The following is an 18925-nucleotide window of genomic DNA, read 5'->3' as shown; positions in this document are numbered from 1 at the left end:
TGTATCTAATATAGTCTGTGTCTTTTCCCTGATCTTATTTTGACCCCAGATAACCACATATCTCAGGGAAGATCTCCTTAGAGCGCTTCCATTTTATTCTCCACACGAAGAAGCATTACCAGTTTTCCTCCTGCTCCCAGAATGTCCTGTGATGCATGATTCTGAGAACTGGGCTAGCCTGGTGATTCCATTTGCAGAAGCTGTTTGTAAAATGAATGACCAGTCTTTACGGATCATGAGTAGGTTTGATTATGTTTTATGTCACTTTATCTGTGCTATCAGTGGGAAATCACTGTCTGAAGTAGAAGTTGTAGCAAATATTGGATAGAAGATTTCAGATATGCAAATGTTTGTGTTCATGGTCTGTTAATTATTGGACAGATTAACTTAAACCTATTATGTGCATTAGTGTTATCATGTGAAGCAGAATTTGACATGGCTTGAAATCAAAGTTTGATAACCATAGAGTGTCCATCAAGATAATTGCACATTTTAAAACATTTGCTATGTTGTTATAAAATGTTAGATATTTTGACCAGAGGTGATAATACACAAATGTTAAACTTTGTGTTATTCTTGTTATTTTATTTAGTTCTATGTAAAGGCCTTTTATAATTTTAAGCTAATGTTCAAGGTCCAAAGCTTAAAAGATACAAAGGAGTTATTCAGTGAAATGTAAACTTCCCATTTACACTCCCAGAAGGCAGAGATTTTAGTGCTTTATATAGCTTTTAGAATATATTCTATGTATATAGATATAGATATGGATATAGATATATACAAGTATAGAAATAAGCACATATCCATGTATTTTCTCTTTCTTTTTTTAATGGTAACATACCATTCACATTCTTTGGCAACTTTGCTGTTTCCCACTTAAAACTATGTTAATGGAGGTCTTTCCATTATGGAATGTATAAAATTGTTTTATCCTATTTAATAGCTAAAAAGTGTTCTATTGGGAGAATATACTATAATTTATGCTTAACCTGTCCCTTATTAATGGACAGTTGTTTCTGATCTTTGGCTATTAAAACAATACTAACATGCATTTCTTTGTACAATATGAATTTACAAATGGGTTCTAGTTGGCTAGCTGCCAGAATGCAATATACCAGAAAGAGAATGGCCTTTTTAAAAGGGAGTTTAATAAGTTGCTAGTTTATATTTCTAAGACCATGAAAAATATCCCAATTAAAGCAAGTCTACAAAAATGTCCAAATTAAGGCATCCAGGGAAAGATACCTTGGTTTGAAAAGGCCAGTGAGATTCAAGGTTTCTCTCTCAACTGGAAAGGCACGTGGAGAATCTGGTGATTCCTCATAGCTTCCTCTCCAGACCTCTTGCTTCATGGAGCTCACCCAGGGGCATTCTTCATCTCTAAAAATCACTGCTGGTGGACTCTGCAGTTCTTGTGTCTCTGCTGCTCTCATCACTCAAAAGCTTTCTCCAAAATACTTCCTCTTTTAAAGGATTCCAGTAAAGTAATCAGAACCCACATGGCATGGGTGGAGTCCCATCTCCCTCTAATCCAAGGTTAATACACACAATTGGGTGAATCACATCTCTCTGGAGATAATCTAATCTATTTTCCAACCTATACTCCTGACTAGGGATTAGAAGAAACAGTTGCTCCCACAAGATTGATTAGGATTAAAACATGGCTTTTCTAGAGTATATAAATACTTTCAAACCAGCACATATGCAAGAAAAATTTCATTGTACTTGCGAAATTATGGATCAGTTACATGGGCCATCATGTCACCCAGATTTAAGGTGTGGTTTAAATTCACACTGTGGTCAATGTAAATTGCACCATTGGAGCTGGGCAACATAGCAATCCCAACAGAGGATGTATTAATTTCCACTTCCACCAACAAATGTGAGAAATCAGCCAACATAATTTCCACCACAGTGTTATCAAACTTTTGTCATTGTCATTCTAGAAAAAACCTCTTAATTTTCATATGTGTTTTTCTTATTATGAGTGTTGTACTGGTTATATTTCCAAGCCATTTGCATATCGTATTCTTTGAACCATCAGTTCTTCCCTCTTGCCCATTTTCCCACTGATTATTAGTATTTTTCATTTTTTTCTTTAACTATTAGAGCAACTAATCCTTTATCAATAATGAGTTGCAAGTATATTTTCCCTTAGGTTATCTTTAATTTTTTTTTTACATTGTACTATTTTTGCCATGAATAGTTAATTGTTTAATTAAGTATTCTAATATATTAACATTTTCTAACTAATTAATTCTAATATATTAACATAATAATTTCTAACTAATTCTAATATATTAACATTTTCTTTTATGACTTTTAGGTTTAGGGTTCTACTTAGAAAGGTCTGCCTCACTCTGAAATTAAAACAAAAAATTTCCATGTGCTTACTAGAATTTTTATTGTTTCATTTTTATGTTTAAATCTTTAATCCATATGGAGTTTATGTGGGTTGCATTTTTTTTCTGGAGTGCTCTCTGATTGTTCCAGCATATTTACTGAATGATCTATTTTGTTCCAACTAATATACAATGCCATCTTTATCATATATTGGAGTTTCATGTATTGGATCCATTTCTGGCATATCTAGATGCCTTTCATGCATCTGGGTCATACTGTTTTAATTATATTAACTTGATAATATATTTTAACACATCATAGGTTTGTTTTCTGAGTTGTCCTTTAAAGGTACAGAAATCTGGCATAACATAGATAATATTTTATTTTTTACAGATTGAGAATGTCTTTGATGACATTGTATATATGATCACCTAAATTTTCAGGCTTTGTAAGACACCCTGTAGAATTGTCAATTTGAAAATCATGAAATTGGTCAATTAATTGAGCAGAAATATGAACAGTCAACACATTTCTTTAGAATCTTGACTTCTAGTGATTCTTTAATTCTAATGGTACTAATCAGGGGAAAAAATTTTTTCTCACATCTCTGAGTAATTATTGTTGTCCTGGATGATATCGTTAGAAAAGGTATTTTGTTGGTTTGCCATCAGAAATGGAAAATATTTTCTATTGCTTACATTAAAGAATCTGGTAGAAACGGAGAGATTTTTGGAAGGTATCATATTTATTGTTGCTGATTTTACACCCCTCAGAGAAGTATTGGGCGTCTTTGCAAGGGTCCTCTCTGAACAAATTGGTCCAGATGCTTAAGGCAGCCATCGTCTCTCAGCTTTATTGTTGGCCTGAATCCATGCAGAGTTACTGTCATATTAAAGCTCTTCTAGGAGTGATGAATGAAGTGCATAAGGTAAGGGTTCATCTAAAGGAATGGATATGCCATTTTGCTAAATCGAAATCCATTAGGTCTCAGCCAATTGGGGACTTAATAAGACAAATAAGAATCATGAGGAGTTAATTATTTTCTGTAAGTGTTTAAAAGCAAAGTGTTTGCAGAATATGATTGGGGATTTAAAAAGCGAGAAACTTTATGAGTGCTTAGGAAGATGTTTTGTAACTGGCTTTTTTAATTAAGAAAAAGTAGACTAAGAATATTGCTACATACAATATGGGTTTAATTTCACTGATGTAGTAACAAACACAAGACAAATACCAAAGATTGCATACTCTGTGATCTCATTTATATGAATGTCAAAAACAGGCGAAGTGAATTTATCATGATAATAGTTACCTCTTGGTGGAGAGGGTGACTGACTTGTAAGAGCTTGAGGGGGCAGATGTGGCCTCTCTTTCGAAGCAAACTCACTGCCCTCCACCCTACATGGGACATGACTCCCAGGGGTGTAAGTCTCCCTGGCAACCTGGGACAAGACTCCTGGGGTGAGCCGGGACCCAGCATCATGGGATTGAGAAAACCTTCTTGACCCAAAGAGAGAAGAGAGAAATGAACAAAACAAAGTTTCAGTGACTGAGAGATTTCAAAAAGAGTTGAGAGGTAATCCTAGAGGTTATTCTTATGCGTTATATAGATATCCCTTTTTAGTTTGTGATATATTGGAGTGGCAGGAGGGAAGTACCTGAAACTGTTGAACTGTATTCCAGATGCCTTGATTCTACAAGGTGATTGTATAACTATGGAGCTTTTACAATGTGACTGTGTAATTGTGAACACCTTGTATCTGATGCTCACTTTATCCAGGGTATGGACAGATGGGTAAAAAATAAGGACAAAATAAATAAATAAATAATAGCAGGTAGGGATAAGGAGTAAAAAAGAAAAAACTGGGTGGATTGAAATACTAGTGGTCAGTGAGAGGGACGGTTAAGGGGTATGGGATGTATGAGTTTTTCCTTTTTCTTTCTTCTTCTGGAGTGATGCAATGTTCTAAAAACATTTCAGTTATGAATGCACAGCTATGTGGTGATGTTGTGAGCCACTGATTGTATCCTTTGGATGGACTGTATGTGTGTGAAGATATCTCGATAAAAATTTTTTTTTTTAATTCAGGAAGAAAAGAGCTCAAGGGGGGGTCCGCTAGGGGCTGCGGAAGTGTTCCGTGTCTCGTTCTTGGTGGTGCTTACACAAGTATATGGGTATATAAGCTCATCAATCTGTACATTTAAAATCCATATAACTCAGTAAAAATTAAATGAAAAGACAAGAAGAGTTTGTGAAGGACTATGGCTGGAACAGAGAGAGGCTCAATGTTATATTTTGTGATATTAACAGCTGTTATCAGAATATTTGTTAAATCCCTTATCAGAGGATCAGATGATGCCATCAGGATTTGGCGCCCATATGTTGTGTGGCTCTGGAGATATTGGCGTCACCAGTGTGAAAAGTCTGTTCTAGAAGGGCTTGATTATGTCATTCTCATTCTGCTTTGAGTAGTAGTCACGGAAAATAGAGATCAAGTTGTACTCTTGCGCAGACCTGAGGACACAAGAATATTCCAGAGGAATTAACTGAATTCCCACATAAATCAGGAATTCCCAGAAGAGTTCCAGAGCTATAGTACCAGGACTAAGCCTAGTTTAGTTGCTTAGTTGCACTGATAGGCACTGTTCAAAGCACCTAGTGCAGTACTTATCAAAGTCTAATAATGCTTATGAATTATCCAGGGATCTTGTTAAAATGCAGATTCTGAGCTAATAGACCTAGGTTGAGGTCTAAGATTTTGCATTTCTAACAGGCTCTCAGGTGATGTCAGTGCTGTTGGGGTAAAGACCACTCTTTGAATAGCAAGAGATAGTATTCTTTGATATTCATCTTTTTCCATATGGGTAGTGATTTATACTTTGGTTTTCTTGTGCCTCAGCTGTAAAGCAATTAAACTGTAATTAATTATTGATCAGTAACTATGATGATTAAATTCTAATTTACTATATTTAAGCTGTCCTTAATAAACATGATGATTGACCTGAAACCTTCCAATGGTCTCTTCAGTTTTATGGACAAATGGAAATCTATACTGAGGTTATGGTATAGAAAGCACAGTATTAAGTCATGCTAACTTTTCAGACATGTCTGCATTCTGCAATGCCATCAGTTCTTACCCTTTCTCTCTCATTCTACTTTGAGGTTCCATTCTCTCTTGCTGTATACAGGCCATTGTAGCAGGGCAATGTTTCTTACATCTTTCTCCCCCTTCTAAGTTCGTTTTATTTCTTTCTGAAGTACATCTCTTTTAATTTAAATTAAAGCACATCTCTTTTAATTTAATTTAATTAAAGTTCATCTCTTTCCCCAGTGCTGTGTAGTACTGCCTGGGTTGAAAATCAAGTTGCCATTTATTTCCAGTTCTATTAACCATCCCTTGCATCAATACCATATTGCCTTAGTTATTATATCTTTTTCTTTCAAATGTTATTATGGTAACATATATACAACATTGTATTTCCTATTTTAGTGACTTTAAAATATACAATTCAGTGGTATATACAATTCAGCAATGTTGTGCTACAATCACCACCATCCATTACCAAAACTTTTCTATCACCCCAACAGAAACTCTATATCCACTAAGCACTCCCCCCTATACCCCTGCCCCTGGCACCCTGTAATCTTTTCCTGTCTCTATGAATTTGCATATTCTAGTTATTTTAAGTAAGTGAATTCATGCAATACTTGTCCTTTTGTGTCTGGCTTATTTCACTCAACATCATGTCTTAAACTACATTTATGTTGTAGTATGTTTTGGAACTTCATTCTTTTTTGTGGCTGAATAGTGTTCCATTTTATGTATAAACCACATTTTATTTATCTACCAATTCATTAATGGACACACAGATTGTTTTCACTTATTGGCTATTGTGAATAATGTGGCTATGAACATTGGTGTACAGTTATCTGTTCAAGTGACTGCTTTCAATTCTTTGGGAATGTAAGCCTCAAAATGGGATTGCCATTTACAGGGTAATTCTATACCTACCTTTTGGAGAAGCTGACAAACTTTTCTACAGCAGCTGTACAATTTTATATTCCCATCAACAGTGCATAAGGGCTCCTATTTTCTGTTTTTTTAATAATAACCCTTCTAGTGGGGATGAAGAGGTATCTCATTGTGGGTTTAATTTGCATTTCCCTGTTGGCTAATGATGTTGAACATCTTTTCCTGTGCTTATTGGCCACTTGTATATCTTCTTTGGAGAAATTTCTATTGACGTTCTTGGCCTATTTTTCAGTTGGGCTGTTTGCTTTTTATTGTTGAGTTTTAGGAGTTCTTTGTATATTCTTGATATTGAGCACTTATTAGATATGTAATTTGCAAGCATTTTCTCCCATTCTGTCAACTGTCTTTTCACTGTCCAGATAATTTCTTCCATGCAAAAAGGTTTTAATTTTGATTAAATTAATTTTACCTATGGTTTCTTTAGTGGCTTGCATTTTGAGTATAAAGTCTAAGAAATCATTGCCTAAAACAAAGTCCTGACGCTATTCCCCTATATTTTCTTCTAGGAATTTTATAGTTTTAATTCTTATATTTAGATTTTTTATGCATTTTGAGTTAATTTTTGTATATGGTGTGAGTAGGGGACTTATTGTATCATTAAAGTAAATATTGACATGTGTTAGAGCAAGTCTTAACACTTTATTTTTCTTCAGTATTTGCTTATTTTCATTTCCATGCAAACTTAAAAATTAACTTTTCATTCTGCAAGTTCCATCATTTGGGCTTTTGATTGCACTTTTAATGTGGTATTGAATTGAATTTATAGAATAATTGGAGGGAGAATAGACAACTCTACAATATTGAGTCTTCTAAGTCTGATTATGATTTATCTCTCTGTCTTCTTTAATTTCTTACAATATTTTATAATTTTATGTGTGGAAGTATTGCAATCTTTTATTGGGTTAATTATTTTAGATGTAATTGTACATGGCACCTTTTAAAAACAGGTTTATATCCTATACCGTACAATTCACTCATTTAATGTGTACAGTTCAGTGGTTTGTAGTGTATTCACAAGAGTTGTGTGGCCATCACCAAAACCAATTTTAGAACCTTTTCATCACCCCTAAAATAAGCCACAAACTCATTATCAGTTATTCCCCATTTCTCCCCGAGTCTCCCCAATTACTTTCTGTCTCCATAGGTTTGCCTCTTCTGTATATATTCTATAAATGGCTTCATATAACATGTGGTCTTTTATGACTAGAATCTTTCATATAGCATGATATTTTCAAGGCTCATACATGTTATAACATTTATTATTTCATTTCCTTTATTACCAAATATTATTCCATTGTTTACATATACCATCTTTTATTTTTCCATTTGGATTGTTTCTACTTTGGGGCTATTATAAATAATGTGGCTGTATTTGCTCATATACAAGTTTTTGAGTTTTAGAATTGCTAGGTCAGACGGTAACTCTATTTTTAACAATTTGAAGGACTGCTAGATTGATTTCCAAAGCAGCTGCACCATCTTACATTCCCACCAGCAAAGTATGAGAATTCCAGTTTCTTCACATCCTTGCCATCACTTTTTGTTATCCATCTTTTTTATTGTAGTCATTCTAGTGGTTGTGAAAAGGTATCTTATGGTGGTTTTAACTTGCATTTCCCTGATGGCTAATAATGCTGATCATCTTTTCATGTGTTTATTGGCCATTTATCCACCTTCTTTGAAGAAGTGCCTATTCAAATCATTTGCCGATTTTTATTTGGGCTACGTATCTTTATATTAATGAATTGAAGGATTTCTTTTTATATGGCTATAAGTCCCTTTTCAGCTATAAGAGTTCCATTATTTTCTCCCATTCTGATAGTGTCCTTTGAAGCACAAATTTTTAAATTTTGATCTGATCCAATTACGTATTTTTTTTTCTTATAATATGGTATCTTTTTAAAAGTTCAGTATCAAAAGATGTCACTGGCATATAGAAATGCAGCTATTTTTATATTAATTTTATTTTTATCAATCTTATTAACTTCACATATTACTGCTAATCTGTTAATTGTTTTAGATTTTTCTGTGTGTACAATCATCTCACTAGAGAAAAATAACTTTCTTTTCTTCCTTTCTTTTTCCTAACTTATTTTACAGGCTATGACCGCCAATGCAGTGCTGTATTATCTTGTTCCTGATCCCAAATGAAATACTTTAACATCATTTTATGTTTGTTATAGGTTTTTATAGATAAGTTTTAAAAAGATTAAGGAAGCACCTTTCTAATTCCTAATTTGCTAAGAATTTTTACTATAAATGGATATTGAGTTTTGTTGCATGTTTTTTCTGCATTTATTTCTTTTTCCACTCTGTTAATATGGCAAAATACAGGGATAGATTTTCAGTTATTAAATCACCTTAGCTTTCTTTGGATGTACTGAATTTGTTTATGATTGGGTATTTTATATATCTCAATAGATTCAGTTTGCTAAGACTTTGTTTTGGATATTTAATATCCATAATCATGACCAAGATTGACCTGTTATTTTATTTTCTCATAAGGTGATTCTGGTTTCATGCAATGACTAGAGAGTATCCCCCTTTTTTTAATCTATGGAAGAGATTGGGTATGATTTGGCATTACTTTTCTTTAGGTAATTGGTAGAATTAACCTGGGAAGCCTTTTGAATCTGGAGATTTCTTTGTGGGCAGTATCTAAATCATGAGCTTAATTTATTCAATAGTTATAGGATTATTCAGACTTTATATTCCTTCTGTGACAGTTATATTTTGGTAGGAATTTGTTTATTTAATTTTAGTTTTCAAATTTCTTGGCATAAATTTGTTTATGACATCCTGTTTTGTTTTGTTTTGTATGCTATATGGTTGGGGTCACATTTCATTCTTTTCCATATGACTGTCTCATTATTGCAGCACTGTTTGTTGAATTTTCTTTCTTTTTTTTTTTTGTGGGGAGAGGTACGTTCATGGGCTGGGAATCCAACCCAGGTCTCCCACATGGCAGGCGAGAATTTTACCCCTGAATTTATTTAAAACACTAATCTTCTTTTTATTTATCGATCCCCTCTATTGTACATTTGTTTCCATTTCCTTAATTTCTGTTCTTAACCTTCTTTTTTGTTTTGTTTTGTTTTGAATAGATTTTTGAGTTTTATTGAAATCTTACATGAACAAGAAATTGGAAATATAATCACATCAAAAACAAATTGTCACGGCTTTGACGTTTAAGCCAAACAAATTTTGTAGGGCAGATTTCAAAAAGGTGTGAAGTTTTAACATTTTAAAAGCACAGTTAACCTACTTCTAGGAATGCAAAACATACAATCATAGGTTATTTTCAATACAAGAAAACTTAAATTTGTTTGCTTTAATTTTCTTAAAGCTACTAAGACAAAGCACTAGCTTGTACTTTTATTTACAGCATACTCCATACGCCTATGTAATCTATCCCAAATCCAAAAAAAATGAAACTGTCCAAAACCAAAAGTTCTGCAAAATCATGATTTAACAGTGTGCCCAGCTTGTTTTGAAGCTAAAATGAAGCCTGAAACGATAAAAGCATTATAACTCCCAGAATAAGGGAACTCTGCAAGCCTAATAATGACCAAGAGCATTTATGAAAAGAGGAAAAATAAAAAGACTTGAATATATACACAATAGTGATTCTTCAGCTCAATACAAATGGCAGCAAATTGCTACTTACAGATGAAACAGTTAAGCCAATTTTTTTCTTGAAGAATGTAGATCTAGAGCCAATCAAATCTTGCCAATATTGTTTTTAAGCCCTCACTTGTCTATTTCCACTGTTGCCGGTAAGTATCCTGAGAAAATTCCTGGTTGTCATTATTGTAACCATAGTTACCAGAATAGTCACCACCTTGCTGAAGCAGCTGCTGAGCGATGGGCTGGGAACCCCAGTTCTGTTGGTTGTTGCTCTGATGGCGCTTAGAATCAGGCTGGTTGTACCCATCTGCCTTTCTCTTGCCTCCTACATTGCCCCCACATTGCCCCGAGCTCCACGGGAACCACGGCCTCTCTGCTGTTGAAGGACCCCCTCTGCCACTCCTAGAGCCTCTTGGTGGTCCCAAAGGTGCCTGCCTCTGAGAATAGCCAGATCTACCTCTTGGAGGTGGTGCTCCCTGCCCCCTCAGTGGTGGTGGAGCACCTCGCCCTCCCCTTCCTCCTCCTCTTCCTCTTACTGCATAGCCATCATCATAGCTGTAGTAGGGATCTTCATAGCCTCCACAATAGTCGTGATAATCATAACCATAGTAATCATCATAGTAATTTTCATAGCCATAGTAATCTGGAGGGTAGCCATATCCACCTCTCCCCCCACCACGACCCCAACCTCTAATTGGAGGTGGCATGCGAGGAGGAGGGTGATAGTAATAATCTTCATACACAGTACTTCTGGAGGCCTGTCTAGCAGCTTGGCGCTCTTTCCTTTTCTTGTCTGGTGGCTTGGCTAAGACTATTTCAATTGCTTCCCCTTCTATTTCTTTGCCATTCATTTCATCCATGGCCTTAACAACAGCTCCTCTGTCTTCAAAATGAACAAATGCATAATCTTTCAACTTCTTCACTCTTTCAAGTTTTCCAAATTCAGAAAACGACTTCTCCAATATTTCTTCTGTCACTGTAGTAGCCAAATTTCTCACAAATAAAACTTTCACCTTAGCCATGACTTCTGGATCTGGTTCTTCCACAGGGTCAGCCCATTCAACTGTAACTACATTTCCCCATACTTTTACTTTTCCACTCATCAGCCAGCATCTGGCTTGTGCTGCTGACTTGTGATCCTCATATTCAAGGAAGCAGAACCCCCGATTCTTCTTTTTGTCATCGGGTTGATGATAGAGAATAACGTCCACCAAACCCTCTGTGACTTTACTGAATTCTTCCAGAATGTTTTCTTTAGTCTTATTCTTCGGAATTGATCCAACAAAAAGCCTGTTATTTGCCACAGAAATGCACACTCCAAGGTGTTTACTAGGATGAATTTCATAGCTGTCACACAGTTTAACAGCTTCCTGTGCAGCTTCCTTTCCACAGAATGTGATAAATGCATACCCTCTGTTCTGACCAGACAGTGGATCCATCATAAGACGTAGATCCCAAATGGGACCAGCCTTCTCAAAAAGGGACACCAACTCATCCTCATATAAATCTCTTGGTATTTTACCTACAAAGACCTCTGTTCCAATTCCAGGTTGCATGCCAGAGTACATGCTGTCTGGTGGAGGACTGCCATACTTCCTTTGTCCTGTGGTTACATCCAGAGTATAACCAGTCCTCTCAAGCAAGGCCTTGATCTTTGCTTCATCAGGTCCCTTTGTGGACTCTTGCATCTTGCTCCCCTGTCTCCTTTTGCCTGTAGGTCTTCATTACTCCACATAAAAATGCACTTTTGTTCTGGACATGTGATAAGTCACTTTCCTTGAACTGTTGTAGTACAGACAGAGCTTCTTCTTCATTAAATTCCCTGAGAGCATCAATTGCTCTTTCATCAAGATCCGCATAAGCTACCAATCCAGGGCAGAGCAAGGGCCAGCGGCCGGGCCCGTGAGAATCAGCGCCAGGCGCTTTGAAAACGACTAGAAATGGCGTGCACGCCACCCCCTCCCCCCCCATGGACTGTTCTTAGCTTTCTTAATTCCTATCTTTTGTCCTTTGGATTAATTTGTTATGATGGAAGCTTAGATCATTGTTTTCAGATGTTAAATTCTCTGGGATGCCTTCTTGAACCTTTTAATTCCTTCCCTAATCATAGTGTACCCTAGCTGTCTGGCCATTAGTTGGTATTAATCAACAGACCATGGATCAGCAGTCTATGCCCATGGGCTGTCAAGCTGTGCCCACTTGCCAGTCTCCTGTTTGTATAAATGGAGTTTTATTGGAACCATACATGACTATTCGTTTATGTACTGTCCGTGTCTGCTTTCATGGTGCACTGGCAGAGTTGAGTATTTGTGACAGAGATCATATATCCCTCAAGGCTTAAAATGTTTGCTGTTTGGCTTAAGAAAAAGTTTGCTGAGCCCTGTATTAGACACTAGACTCTGTGTGAGTCAGGAGCTTTTTTTTCCCTCTTTCTTAAAAAAAAAAAAAAAAAAGAAGTTTTATTCACATACCATATAATCCATTCAAAGTCTGCAATCAGTGGCTCTCTGTATAACAGTGTTGTGCATTCATCACCGCAGTCAATTTGAGAACCTTCTCTTTGCTCTAGAAAGAAAAATTCCATACCCTATATACACTCCTATTATTGACACTTACCATTTATATAGAACCTCTGTTACAGCTAATGAAAGAATATTACAGTATTGTTGTTAACTATAGTCCATAGTTTGCATTAGTTCTATTTTTTTCCATGTACCACCCTGTTATTAACACCTTATAATTAGGACATAAATTTGTTCTAGTTCATTTAAGAGCATTCTTACATTTGTGCAATTAACCACAATCATCATCCATAACCAGGTTCACTATGTTATACAGTCCCATGTATTATCCTCTTGCTTTCCTTCTAGTGACGTATATGGCCCTGAATTTTTCCCCTCTCATCCACGATCACAGCCATGATTCAGATCTGTTAATGACACCTACAGTAATATGTACCATTACCCCATCTGTTTCTAAACATTTACAATCAACCTTATTAAAAATTCTGTACAAATAATACATCTGCTCCCCATTCAGCCGGGAGTATTTTATTGTATGGTTCGTCCCATGACTGGAAAATAGTGTGTACCAAATTAATATTTACTAATTAATGAATAATTATAAAGTCCTAAATTTGTTAAAAGTATCTTGGAGTTCTAGGGTGCTTCTGTTCTTAATATTTGAAACTGCTTGCATATACCTGTGCTTTAAAACTTGATTCATTAACCCCTTTTACCAATATCTTATATCTTTGACAATATTTCTATGTGGAAATTGGAGAAATTACAGATAAACAAATGAAAATTTTATAGAACTCTATTCATTGACAGATTATTGTTTTGTATGTCTTTGTTATGATTGATGCTACAACAGCCATACATATCTATATCATAGATTAAATTATTCAATCATACAAAATGAAATTCATGGGTCATATTCCCTTTAAGGTAAACACAGTTAACTGTCAACTGCCAGAAAATACTTTCAACATAAATGAACTCTCCTATCTTCTCAACTTTAATGCAGAGAGATGGAAATTCATCACACGGAATGAAAACCTGGTAAGAGTAACAATAGCATTTACTTTTGAGAAATTTCGTTCTTTAAAGGGGAACACATTAGTAGCTGTGTGTGTATCTTTTTGATAAATCAAGATTTCAAATACTTTTCCTTTTGATGTTGAATTCTTTAAATTTGTTGATCAATGAAAACTTAAACACCATTCACCTACAAAACAAATGAATTTTCTTGGAAATTTGTTTATAGATAATTTGAATTCTTAAGAACAGATTCCAGAAAGTATAGAGGGAAATAATTTAAGGTAATTAGCAAAAGAATGAAGTTCTTCTTATTTTTTAAAGTTGTCAAAACCAGTATCTCTGTTTATTTTATAGGTACCTGCAGGCAATTTCAGTCCTGTTATTTTCAGTGACTTTCCATTTGTCTTTAATTTGCTATCCAAAATTAAAATGCTGTGCAGTGATTTATTTATAAAAATGTTGGTACGTATACACTGATTTAAATTTTTTTATTATGTAAAATTTCAAACACACATAAAACATAGATAATATTATATTGAACCCATCACCAAGATTTAATAGTCATCAATATTTTGCTACATTTGCTTCCCCTGTCACTTTTGTTGATTTTGTAGTTATTACTGTGATTGGTTTTTCCGAAATGTTTTACAGCATATCCAAGGCCCAATTTCTTTTCACTTTTTCCGTACTTCAATGCATAAGTCTGGTTGTTGCACTCTTGTTAATGCTGAGACTCATCAGTGAGTTCAGGTGATAAACACAAGATTCTTCCTTTGTTAAGCCTCTCATCAACCTTTTATTTAATAATTTCAAAGAATTGTCAGAATTTTAATTTTAGCCATTCAAGTGAGTCAATATTTCTTTTTTTAGAAGTCAGAAGAGAGAAAGGTATCTGGATACCAGGATTTGAGGCAAACAGTTCAGCAAAGAAATGACACATTACTTTCATCACCCATGTTGACACTTAGAGTCAGACGAAGTCACTTGGTTGAAGATGCTCTGCTTCAGTTAAGTCAACTTGAAGTCACTGACCTATGGAAACCATTGGTGGTACAGTAAAAAGTCTTAATGGGCACTTTTACTGATATAAAAGGGAAATATTTATATAATTTAGCAAAAGTTTGCTTAAAAGAGCCTACATTTGCAGCTTTATAGGGTGGATACACATCTCATCATGTTGAATATATCATGTTGCCTCTATCATGTTTACTATAATAAGAGATCTGAGGTCGCTTTCAATTCTGTTCTCTTCATCAGCTTTATGGTTTTCAGATTTCTCCTTTTACCTTTCAGAGAATAGCTGTGGGATGTTTAATCATACATTGGGTTATAAGTTAACTATTAATTACTTATGATGGCAAAAAATACTCCATAGTGAACCATCCCCAAACTTAATGGCTTAAAATAAAAGCATTGTAGAAGGAAAAATATGAGAGGATCGCATGGTAACCCATGACAAACTCTGGGATCTATCCTGGAACCACTTTTTGAAGAGTACTTTGAAAACTGTTGCTTTTTTATTTCTTTGCTTTGTGTATATGTTATACTATACAATAAAAAAAGTAATAAATAAAGACATTTATTTTCATAGATACACAGTTGAGCTGAGGATCTGTTGATCTAGTCTGAACTCATTGGAGTCAGTTTGCATATCTTGACTGAGCTTCCTTGCATGTCTTGGAGCTGTCCAGGCATTGGCTGATCTACGCTAGCTGGGCTGGGGCAGTTTAGCTCTGCTTTGTGTGTCTTTTATCCTCCACTCAGGACAAGCAAGCATATTCTGCTCACAGCTGTAGTAGAGGTGCAAGATAGCAAGACCAACCATGAAACAGACATTGCTTTCATCAAAGCATGGCACATGGCTGAACCCAAATCAAGGGATAGGGGAATGTACTCAGCTTGTTTAATGGGAAGAACTACAAAATCACATGCAGAGGACATGGATCAAGGAGGAGTGAAGAATTAGGCTATTCATGCAATCAACTAGTAGCAAGTGGAATGGGTACTGTTCTTACATCTTGGTTCTGGTTTCAGTAATTGACTTTCCATACTCTTGTGTCTCAATTACAGCCATTCCCCACTTCATCCTTCATGAGTACCTGGAAGGGTTTTTGTTTGTTTATTTGTTTGTTTTGCTTGTAAGATTTCATTGTGATATGGCAGATCGTTTGCTTTCTCGAGGCTGTAGGATAATGACTAACACAGTAGGTAGGAACCGAAGTCTGTCTATAAGGGGGTGTATTTTCCTGGTATCAGCCAGGGGGCAAGAGTTAGGTATTTGGAGAAAAAAACAGAATCTGGAGTGTGGGACTCAGATCGGAAAGGGATACTTCTGAGTGTGGGACCCTAGTAAAAAATAAAGTAATTATTTTATAAGTCATACTTTCTAGTTGTATGTCTCTCTTTATTTTCCTCTAAATCCTTATTGTGAAGAAATTAATGGGAAAGGATTTTCTATGCAGGAGATGACAAAGTGCTCAGAAAATAAATCGAGACAGATTAATCAAAATATAGACTCTGAGCACAGCAAGGTTGTCAGAGCGTATTATGAGTGGGTCCTGGCCATGATATAGGCCAATTTGCTGGTGGAAATGAGCAGAAATAAGAGAATTGAAAATAGGTTTAAACTCTTATTGTGATATTCATGTGGAAATGTGAGGTGGCCCTTGAAGATGATGCTCTGTGGCCAAGGAGTTAAATTGATTAAAGTGGCAATAGATAAGATCTTCCAGGCAAAAAGAATAAAAAGAGAACAGTAGTATATTTTACATTAAAAATATAAGAAGGCAGGGTGGGCCACGGTGGCTCAGTGGCAGAGTTCCCGCCTGCCATGCCGGAGACCCGGGTTTGATTCCCAGTGCCTCCCTGTACAAAAAAAAAAAAGATATATATATTTGTAAATTAGCCAGAAAAAGAAATAGAAAAGGAATGGTTAGAAAAGTAAGGGGGAAACCAGGATAGTACTTGGTCACAAAGGATTTGGACAGTTAGGTCTGAGGGCTGCCTGCAAATGTCCCAATCCAGAGGCTCTAATTAAGGTGGAAGAAAGAGAAAGCAAATAGTTATGGCCTGGAGCCAAGGTTGTGAAGTCTGAATGGTGTGTGAAGGTAGAAAATTAGAATAATCAGGACATTCGGTGGGCCCAGAGGTTTGAAACACATCGACATTTGGTTCAAGATGCTGGTTGGCATAATTGGTGAATTCTAGGTCTTGCTAGACATCCTTGCATTTGGCACATGGGATGATGTGCTGATGTAAATGATTCATGCACCCATTTTACAGTAATCTTAGAGTGAATAGTTTCATGGCATGAACTGCTCAGTAGCAAGTTCAGAGAGGAAGATGGATTATGAGGATGTAAGAATGATTTTATTTCCACAATCAATAATAATAATAATAATGTCTAAAGAGACAATGACAATTATGTATAATACATGATCCTGGGTGGGATCTAACAAGGTAGGAGAAAAGGTTCAAAGGGACACTATTGGGATGTATGAAAATATTAGAATGTAAACTGTAAGCTTTCTATCAATGTTCAATTTCTTGAACTTGATAACTGCCCTCACAGTGGTTACATGAGTGAATATCCTTGTTCTTAGGAAATGTACATGATAGTAGTAAGTGTTCAAGGAGCATGATATATAAAGGTATTGATAACTAGATAAACGGACAGACAGATAGCTAGATAGAAAGAATGAGACAGCAAATGTGGCAAAATGTTAAAGTTGATGGATCCAGGTATCTGATAGGGTAGGGAGGCATTGATGTTTTCTGTATAAGGTTTGTACTATTTCTGTAACTGTCCTGTAAGTTTGGAAATATTTCAAAATAAAAAAAAAATTTTTCTAATGTGTCTAGGGAGAGGAAAGAGAAACTAAATGGAAAGATAGCATTATCTTGAGGAAAGGGAACTATTTAGGAAGCAAAGTAGATCTGAGCATATTTTCAGGTTAGGGTTGAGGCCCAACAGAGAGAGAAATGCTGAAAATGTAAAAAGAGTAGAGAGTGGGCTTTGGAAATTTAGGGACACAAAATTTCAGAGAAGTCAAAAGGAGATTAGGGTATAACTAGAGATGATATCTGATATTCTTAGTAAAGAAGCTACTTATTATCATATCCTCAGTGAAAGAAGTAGAGGAATGAAAAAGTACAGATAGGAACTTTAATAGGAATTACGTATGTAAATTGAATAAACATGGAGTTATTTTATATACTATCTGGTTCACAGGAATGGTCATTAGTAGTGTATTGTATTTTAAATCTGGATTTGGAAGTGTGCTCTCTTTCATCAGGTTGAATTTATTAAAGAAATTGAACCTGAGGCTGGAGGGGTCAGTGCAGAGTTCTTCCACTGTATATTTGAAGAGATGACCCAACCAGAATATGGAATGTTCATTTATCCTGAAGAGGGTTCCTACATGTGGTTTCCTGTCAGAGTAAGTATCTTTCTTTCTTTCTTTCTTTTTTTTGTCGGAAAATGTACATGATGAGATCCAGAAAAAGTATACCAGATGCTGTAACATTAAAATCATAGAAAATTCTGTAAACTTGGATTACATAGACCTTCACAAAATGAAGTCCCAACAGCTACTGCACTTATTTGAAAAGCACAATGTAAGGCCCCACCCCAGACCTACTAACCCAGAACCTGTATTTTAATAAGATCCCCCAGCTGATTTGCATGAACATTACATTTTTTTCAGACAGCTTTATTAAAGTCTGATTGGCATGCACTGAACTGCACATTTTGAAATGTCCAGTTTGATGAAGTTTGATATGTGTGCACACTCATGAAAACTATCCCCCACAATAGAGATAACGAATGTATCCATCCCCCCACAATGTTTGCTTCTGTTTCTAATTCCTCCTTCCTGTCCCTCTCCACGATGTCCACATTACCCCTGACATGCTTTTTGTCACCATAGACTGGTCTGACGCTAGAATTTTATATAAAGGAAAGGCTAATGTAGTCTCTCTTTTTTTTTTTTTACTTTCATTTGCATTTATTTTAAGATGAATTTATTCCTGAACCATAAGTTTTGTTTCTTCTGGGACATCTTTTCCTTCTGTGCAACCTCCTTTCTTGGTTTAGGAACAATTTGTTCTTTTTCAGTCAGAATCCTCTCAGTGTGGCAAGGCGAGCTCAAGTATGGGTTATTACAGCATGGTTAAGACCTGCTGTGCAGCTTAGAGGCTTTGGTCACCTACATGTGCTCCATGAGGTGTGTCTGTCAGATTTTGAGAAGCACTGATCTAGAGTGCTTCAAATAAGGAGAGAAATTATTGATTAACTACTAGAGATCATCACCAATTCTAATAAGGTGATTCGTTTCTTTCATGAATTTTTAATAAATCTCTCAGAAATATAAACATTTTCTT

General features: G+C 35.6%; 1 protein-coding gene and 1 pseudogene across 2 annotated transcripts in view; one reads left to right on the top strand and one right to left on the bottom strand.

The window, feature by feature from the left end:
- HERC6 (HECT and RLD domain containing E3 ubiquitin protein ligase family member 6) overlaps positions 1 to 18925 on the top strand; it is a 58897-nt gene that overhangs the window by 26555 nt on the left and 13417 nt on the right. The window contains exons 12-17 of the mRNA XM_077142885.1: positions 50 to 239; positions 3117 to 3271; positions 13451 to 13564; positions 13898 to 14005; positions 14414 to 14593; positions 17839 to 17982. Of these exons, the coding sequence (XP_076999000.1) occupies positions 50 to 239; positions 3117 to 3271; positions 13451 to 13564; positions 13898 to 14005; positions 14414 to 14593; positions 17839 to 17982 (891 nt within the window). The remainder of the gene's footprint in view (positions 1 to 49; positions 240 to 3116; positions 3272 to 13450; positions 13565 to 13897; positions 14006 to 14413; positions 14594 to 17838; positions 17983 to 18925) is intronic.
- LOC143668261 (heterogeneous nuclear ribonucleoprotein R pseudogene) lies at positions 4619 to 11901 on the bottom strand (annotated as a pseudogene). The gene is made up of 2 exons (XR_013168363.1): positions 10042 to 11901; positions 4619 to 4855 (listed from the first exon to the last, which is right to left on the bottom strand). The product of XR_013168363.1 is annotated as a heterogeneous nuclear ribonucleoprotein R pseudogene (transcript).

The sequence above is a fragment of the Tamandua tetradactyla genome, chromosome 24 (genome assembly GCF_023851605.1).
Source record: "Tamandua tetradactyla isolate mTamTet1 chromosome 24, mTamTet1.pri, whole genome shotgun sequence".
NCBI classification, from domain to species: domain Eukaryota; kingdom Metazoa; phylum Chordata; class Mammalia; order Pilosa; family Myrmecophagidae; genus Tamandua; species Tamandua tetradactyla.
The sequence above is the reverse complement of the archived record's forward strand: the minus strand, read 5'-3'. Positions and strand labels throughout refer to the sequence as shown.